Source organism: Coenobita brevimanus, chromosome 38 (assembly GCF_032717465.1).
Source record: "Coenobita brevimanus isolate Jiangsu-jjx chromosome 38, ASM3271746v2, whole genome shotgun sequence".
NCBI lineage: Eukaryota > Metazoa > Arthropoda > Malacostraca > Decapoda > Coenobitidae > Coenobita > Coenobita brevimanus.
Genome location: NC_136991.1, coordinates 51,164,656 through 51,172,173, shown reverse-complemented (window position 1 = coordinate 51,172,173; position 7,518 = coordinate 51,164,656). Strand labels below are relative to the sequence as shown.

General features: G+C 41.6%; 1 protein-coding gene across 1 annotated transcript in view; it reads right to left on the bottom strand.

Moving 5' to 3' along the window:
- Positions 1-333: 333 nt before the first annotated feature.
- The window catches only part of ATP8A (ATPase phospholipid transporting 8A1), a 66,804-nt gene continuing 59,619 nt past the window's right edge, over positions 334-7,518 (bottom strand). The window contains exon 24 of the mRNA XM_080269974.1: positions 334-600. Coding sequence (XP_080126100.1) covers positions 503-600 — 98 coding nt within the window. The 3' untranslated portion in view covers positions 334-502. The remainder of the gene's footprint in view (positions 601-7,518) is intronic.

Below are 7,518 nucleotides of genomic sequence, written 5' to 3'. Positions count from 1 at the left end.
CGAGAGAAGGAGGGTTATGGCTTGCTAAACTCTTCATGATGGTATTGGAGGATTGTATGAAGGAAGGGGTTACAGCTGGCTAAATTTAGGATAAAGGTATTGGAGGATCGTAAAATGAAAGGGGATTCAGGTTTCACCGTAAATCCGGTGTTGGCTATGACAGTTTGTATAGAGAAAACATCAAGTGCAGAAAAGGGCCCAGTTTATTCAATGTTTTGCCAAAGCTGGCTAAGTTTCAGATGAAGGTACAGTATTTGTAAGTCTAGGATGGGCTGACAGGATCAAGAAAGGATGTGTGTCTACAAGGATTATTGTTGGATGTGTTAGTATAGGCTGAGATTTATACTGACTTGGGTTGCATTTGGTCTGATTCTTTGGTTGGATAAGGTTGGAGACTGGATAAAATTAGGCTGGATAAGCCTGGGTGTGACTGGACCAGGTTATAAATACTTGGTTCTGGTTGGGTTAAGTTGATTAAAGAGATCCTTGGTGGCTGAGCCGGTTACATGCCACCTGGCTTGGGTTGGGTGGTGTCATAGGCTCGAATAACCTCAGATTGGCCCATGACTCCATGCTCCTCTTGAGAAAAGGCGTAGCCATCTGTAGGAGGAGAAAAAATTTTATGCCACTCTTAAGGTGTATACAGTAGAGTCTTTACAGTTAAAAAGAAGCTTTACATTACAAAAGACACAGTGAACTGATACATTATAAAAGACACAGTGAATCAAGCCAACTGTGATGGAAGCAGCTGTTACATTAAAGAGAAATTTTCATTTTAGAACAAAAAAATTTATAAGGTGCACAACCACATCAAAGCATACATCTTCATTTATCTATTTTTATTTATTCATTTATTTATTTTTTGCTATCTTATAAAGAAATAAAATCTATTAAGATAAAAAATAATATAACAAATCAATGGAGTATACTAAAATACTGAATTTAATCAAGAACTTGGGATCAAGGATATTAGAACTTGGAATTTACCAAATTATTCTATCTATCTATCTATATCTATCTATAGCCCGACGCCCTAATCCCGCAAAAGGTGGCCGCAGACAAAACGCCTCCAAGTCACTCTGTCACCCACCATTTGACTCCCCTCCCCCCAACTCACCCCCCCCTCCCTCATATACCTCTCAACTCCATCCCTCCACCTCATCCTCGGTCTACCCCTCCCTCTCCCTCCCTCCACCTCACCTACATACACCCTCTTAGTCAGTCTTTCATTCTCCATCCTCTCCACATGCCCAAACCACCTCAGTGTATTTCTCCTAATCTTTTCAACCACATCCACATCTACCCCACAACGTTCCTTCACTTCTTCATTCGTCAACCTGTCCCTCCATGTCACTCCACATGCTCCTCTCAAGTAACTCATTTCCACTGCTCTCACTCTTGACTTGTTCCCCTCTTGCAAGGTCCACGCCTCGCTTCCATACGTCAGGGTAGGGATCACAATACCATCATGCAGTGACTTCTTAACTTCCATACTCACCTCCCTATTTCTCATCACTGCTTTCAGTGTGCCAACAACCTTCCTTCCCTGCTGTACCCTTTCACGTACTTCATCCCCCAAAGTTCCATCCTTACTCATCACACTACCCAAGTACTTGAATGCACTCACATTCTCCATATCCTCACCATCCAACCTCACTGCACACTCTGTGACTTCATTCCTCTCAAACACCATAACTTTACTTTTGTTTACATTAACTTTCAGCTTCCTCCTCCTACACACTGTCCCAAATTCATTCACCAAACCTTGCAACTCCCATTCATCTTCACTCAACAATACTGTATCATCAGCAAACAGCAACACCGGAAGCTTCCAAATCTCACCCTCATTCATTAGGGCCACCCCCACATCCACTGCCCTACCTTGTACCTCCTTTACGACCCCATCCATATATATATATTAAACAGCCATGGAGACATTACACACCCCTGTTTCAGTCCCACATTGAGATAAAAGAACTCACTCAACTCACCATCCACTCGCACCGTAGCCCTAGCTCCCTCGTACATACTCTTCACAGCACTCAACAATTTCCCATCCACTCCATATATTCTTAGTACCTTCCACATACCTTTCCTATCTATTCTGTCATAAGCTTTCTCCAAGTCCATGAAGGCAGCGTACACTTTCCTTCCCTTCTCTAGATACTTCTCCACTAAACATCTTAGAACAAATATCTGATCTACACACCCTTTTCCCTTCCTAAATCCCCCTTGTTCTTCTCCAACTAGCTCCTCTGTCATATGCCTAACCCTATCAATGAGTATTCTACCATATATTTTACCAGTCACACTAAGAAGGCAAATACCCCTATGGTTACCACATACTTCTCTCTCCCCTTTTCCTTTGTACAGAGGAACAATTATACCTGATTTCCAGTCCTCTGGAACCCTTCCCTCTTCCCAAGCCAATCTACACAACTTCCATATCCACTCCACAACAATCTCACCCCCATACCTAAGCATTTCACCACACACTCCATCAATTCCTGGGGCCTTTCCCAGCTTAATCTTCTTCATCGCTTCCACTACTTCCGACCTACTGATCTCTTCCTCCCTCCTCTCATCTCTTCTTCTCCCAGCCATTCCCCAACCACTCATACTCACACTGCTCTCACTCTCTACATTCAACAAATCCTCAAAGTGCTCCTTCCATCTCCTCAATTTCTCTCTCTTCTCCACCAACAATCTGTTATTCCTATCTTTCACTCCCCTACTATTTCCCCTTTCACACTGCCTTACTTTCTTTACCTCCTTCCAAAACAATTTCTTACTCTCCCTCCATTTCACACTCAGACTCCTCCCAAACTCTTCATCCACTTTCTTCTTACTCTCCTTCACCAGTCTCTTAACCTCCCTTCTCCTGCTCACATATACCTCTCTCTTCTCTCTCTCATCTTCTCCCCTACCTCTACTCGCCAACCATTCACCATATGCCTTCTTCTTTTTGTTCCACAGCTCGTTTCACCTCATCATTCCACCATGCTGTCCCTTGCACACCCTTGCATCTCCTCCTCACTCCACAAACCGCCTCACACGCTGCGCTTATCTCTTCCGTGAATATCTTACATACGTCTTCCACCCCTTCCATCTGCTCTAGCTCATACCTTCCCAATCTTTCTTCCACTATGCTCTTATACTCTGTCCTCTTCTCACTATCTTGCAATTTCTCCACTCTTCTCACAGGAGCTGCTTCCTCCTGTCTTCCCCTTCGCCTCCTCAACCACTTTCTTTGCAGCTCTACCTTGGCCATCACTAAGTGATGGTCTGAGACTCCATTCCCCCACCCTCTCCACACCCTTGCATCCAACACTTGTCTTCTCATTCGCTCATCCACACACACGTAGTCTATCATTGCCTTTCGTTCAACAAGTTCACCATCCATCCTCCTCATTACTCTCCATGTATACCGGTGGATCATCTTATGGCAATGGTAGGTGTTGGCTATTGCCAACCCCTTACCAGCACAGATGTCCACCAAAGCACTACCATTCCCATCTACTTCCGCTGGCACACCCCACTGACCAACCACTCCATCCACTCGTACATTCCCGACTTTGCCATTCATGTCTCCAATCAACAGCACTCTCTCGCTCCTCTCAAACTTGTCCATACATGCTTCTACTCTCGCCCAAAACTCATCTTTCACTCTTGCCACTCGATCCTCTGTTGGAGCATACACACATACAATCGCCCATGCTTGTATACCTACTTTCATCCTCACCCATACAATCCTTGCACCCACTGTTCCATACTCTCTTATATTCTCCTTCCACTTCTTGCTTATCATCAGACATACTCCCTCTCTTGCCCTCTCATTCTCACTGACTCCCGCACATATACCTACACCGTATTCCCATTCTCTCATCCTTTCACCTTTCCATTTAGTTTCAGTCAATCCACATATATCCACTTTTGCATCCTCAAGCACCTGGATAATCTCTCTCTCTTTCACTTCATCATTCACTCCTCTCACATTCCACGTTCCTACTCTCAGAATGTCCTTTGTCCGTTCCTTAGTCGTCAACGTATGGTCCGTCCGGGTCCGAGGCGCTTTATTTGCTTTTTTAGTTAGTTCTTTTTACGGGGTGGGGCACTAACCCACCACCAACCCTTTTAGTCGCCTCGTACGACAAGCAGGGATACTGGGGGAGTATTCTTGAAACCCCCCTACCCCCAGGGCATTATAAACTGGCACCACATCCCATTACCAAAGATGTATACAACTACTTATACAAAATAATTCTGTTAAAATACTATACGTTATAATTTCTTATGGTATATGTCTCTCTCCCTCTCTCTATGGTGTTACAACTTTATTACCCCAACAGAAGCACAGGGATTTGAAGCTAGGTTACTTAGCCATGATATATTATTATTATTATGATCATTATTATTATTATTATTATTATTATTATTATTATTATTATAGATGAATGAAAAATCAATGATCATTACTATTACTATTATTATATACATATATACAGTACGGTATTTACTAATAATGACAAGCAACAATAAATGACTAGACCTGCCACGCATGATACTGGCTGTTCTCTGATGGGTGGCTTTCATGCTAAAATTTTACAGATAATGGAAGTTTCCAGATTATCTGCCTTGCTAGGTTCCTTCCCTACTCTCTCAATCTTGAGTTCTGCAATACACTAATAAGCTCAACATACAGTGTGATAATAAGAGCCTCCTAATTTCAAGTTACAAAGTTCTTGACGTTATTCTGTAATAAGGAACTATGAAACGCCTATACAGTCAGGTGACATTACATTGTTATGACTTGATTATTTAAAAAAAAAAAAAAATCTACTATTTGCTATATTAAGCCTTAACCTTAAAATGTCCAGTTGGACAAATGAATTGTGGTAAAATTTTTCAAGACTAATTTCCGTAACTACTGTAATAAGCTATACAAATAAAAATCAATATCAATGATTAGCAAAGGTATAGCTGTATATGTGTATGGAACAAAACAGAAATAAGTACTGTATGTAAAAGTTATATCTATTGTGAAGAACAAATGGTAAATTCTTTGTAACATTCAGACTTTTTGTCATTAAAAAATCTGGTTGGTCTAGAAAATACTTTCAGGACCACAACTTTACTGGAAGCTAGAAGAAAGTAATCTAACCTAATTATTAAAACAAGGAGGTGGTTTTTGTTCATGTGAAGCCTTATGGAACAAAATCTCCCTTCATAACTAAGGGTACTTGCATACCAGTGCAATTAACAATGTTTATACAATATTCATGACAGGTCCATAGTGCAGGTACCACAACAAACATAACTGTGCCAGTTGTTGCTTAACCCTGGTCTATCTGGCTGAGCAGACCCACTGACAAAAGGTATGCAACTGCTTCTATGGGGCCATCCTACAGGTACCATACAGTGCACCATAAAGGTCACCAGCACCTCCCTGTGGTAGACAATGCCTCACCAGGGTTGAACCAGACTCCCTCCCATGGCAAGGTGCCGGGAAATCTAAGAAAGTTTGGCTCCCAGGTGGACACTTCAGGTATAAACCCAGTGTACAGCGCCACTATATGTAGGCTCCTCGTCAACACTAAACTGTGCCAGAATTCTCTGCCAACTGTGAAAAAAGTGATCACATCAATTTTTACCACTGCTGTCTAAAAGCTCAGCACTGCATCTGGACATAAACACATCCAGTGCAGTTTTATACCACGCACCCTCTCTGAAAAGGGCCAAGTTGTGCCCCTGTCTGGAAAAGTATGGCTGGTATGTGAAGTAAACTTTATACACAACCAGAGGCACAAATGCTGCCTAAAATGATAAAAAATTTAACATTCTATGACAAAGTAGTACTGTACCTAGCAACAAAAAACATGGTTGATATGATAGCTAAGTTGAAAATACTGACAGAGAAAATATTGTACACTACTGAGAAATTATAGTAGTGTATGGAGAAGGTAGGTGGGAAACTGATGATCAGAAGTGACACACCAGGAGCAGTATGCAAGATAAATGTGAGGTGAAAGGGTGAAGGTGGGGCAGATGCCATAATTCCCTTAGGTGCAGTGCTCATCCTTGTAACTTTGCCCTTTGAGGCTGTGACGGACTATTCACTCACTACTCTGGGATACAAGGCCACTGCATCAATCAAGACTACCAAAGTTACCTCCTTGATATAGCAGAAGTGTGGATAGTGTTGCTACCTGCAAAGTTGCCTACCAATTAACACTAGGATTCTACCCCTTGTGTAGGGAGCTGGTGCCACTTGGCTCAGGTGCCCAGCCACCCTTTGTGGGTTGATAGGTAAAATGAGTACCTAAAGTAACACCAAGGAGGGGTAACTGTGGTAACTTGGTAAGGTGTGGCAAGAAGACATATAAAGTTAAGACAAATCATAAGTGACAACATCTGGACAGAAAGTATGCCTGGTGGGAACAGTATTTGGAGAGAAGCAAGGTTTGCAATATTGGTGTTCAGTGTTAGTTTAAGTGGAAGATTTACATTGAAATTAAAAAGAAAAGAAGTTCAAGAAAAAACTAGTACCATACAGTACTGTAGTGAATTAGTGGGTAACAGTACAAGGCAAGGTACAGTGGACAAAGTGAGTTAATTACTATTATCATAGAAAATAATCAGCAGTGACAGCCAGTGAACCTGGATGGATGGTGAGACAGTGAATAGAGAAACAGTGATTCAGCAAGAGTAAAGTGTCAGAATACAGTGATCAGGTTGAGAGTGAGAAAGAGGTTGAGCGTAGGAGCTACGGAGGCCTCACTATCTCCAGGCAGGGTATGGAATGGACCCACTTGAGGCCAGCCTGTCCAGGGAGTTGGACTTCTTCTCACCTGGTATGGTAAATGAAGGTCCAGTGTCAGACTCCCTACAGACTTTTTTTGTTAATATCTGCATATTTCTAATGCTGCATTTAAAGTGAATCTGATAATTTCATTTCTTAAGAATGGTATTTCATGCAACTTTCCACATTTCTGTGGTATTTCGAACCAACTATATCATTACTGTGTACGTGTTTTTCTACTCTACCAAAGATAAATAATACATTACACGAACAATCTCAGTTCCTCTATAATAAACTGAATGATGCAAAAAATATTAATATAATGCAGGAAATTCTCCAGTAAATTTTTAAAAATCAATGTAGGGCACTATTTTAGCATCACCAATCACTAGGAATGAATAATTGCTGTATTTTGCATGAAGAATGAAAAAAACAAAAATTGCTAAAGGCACAGCCACAAACTTAGTTTTCTCTCATGTGAAAGTGATGGATGCACCCAAAAGAAGATAGCTCTAACCAACTTGCAATCATCTTTAATCTCCATGCATCAAGGGGCAACTCTTGGTTCAGCCACTCAGGTATAGGTAACAGAGTACTCAAAAGTGTGGCAAAAATTCTCAGAATGTGGCAGACTTTTTCACTGCTATAATTCATACAGGGTGATGTACGGAGGAAGAAAAGGAAACCTACGCCCCCGAGTTGGAGGAGAGCATCTGGGT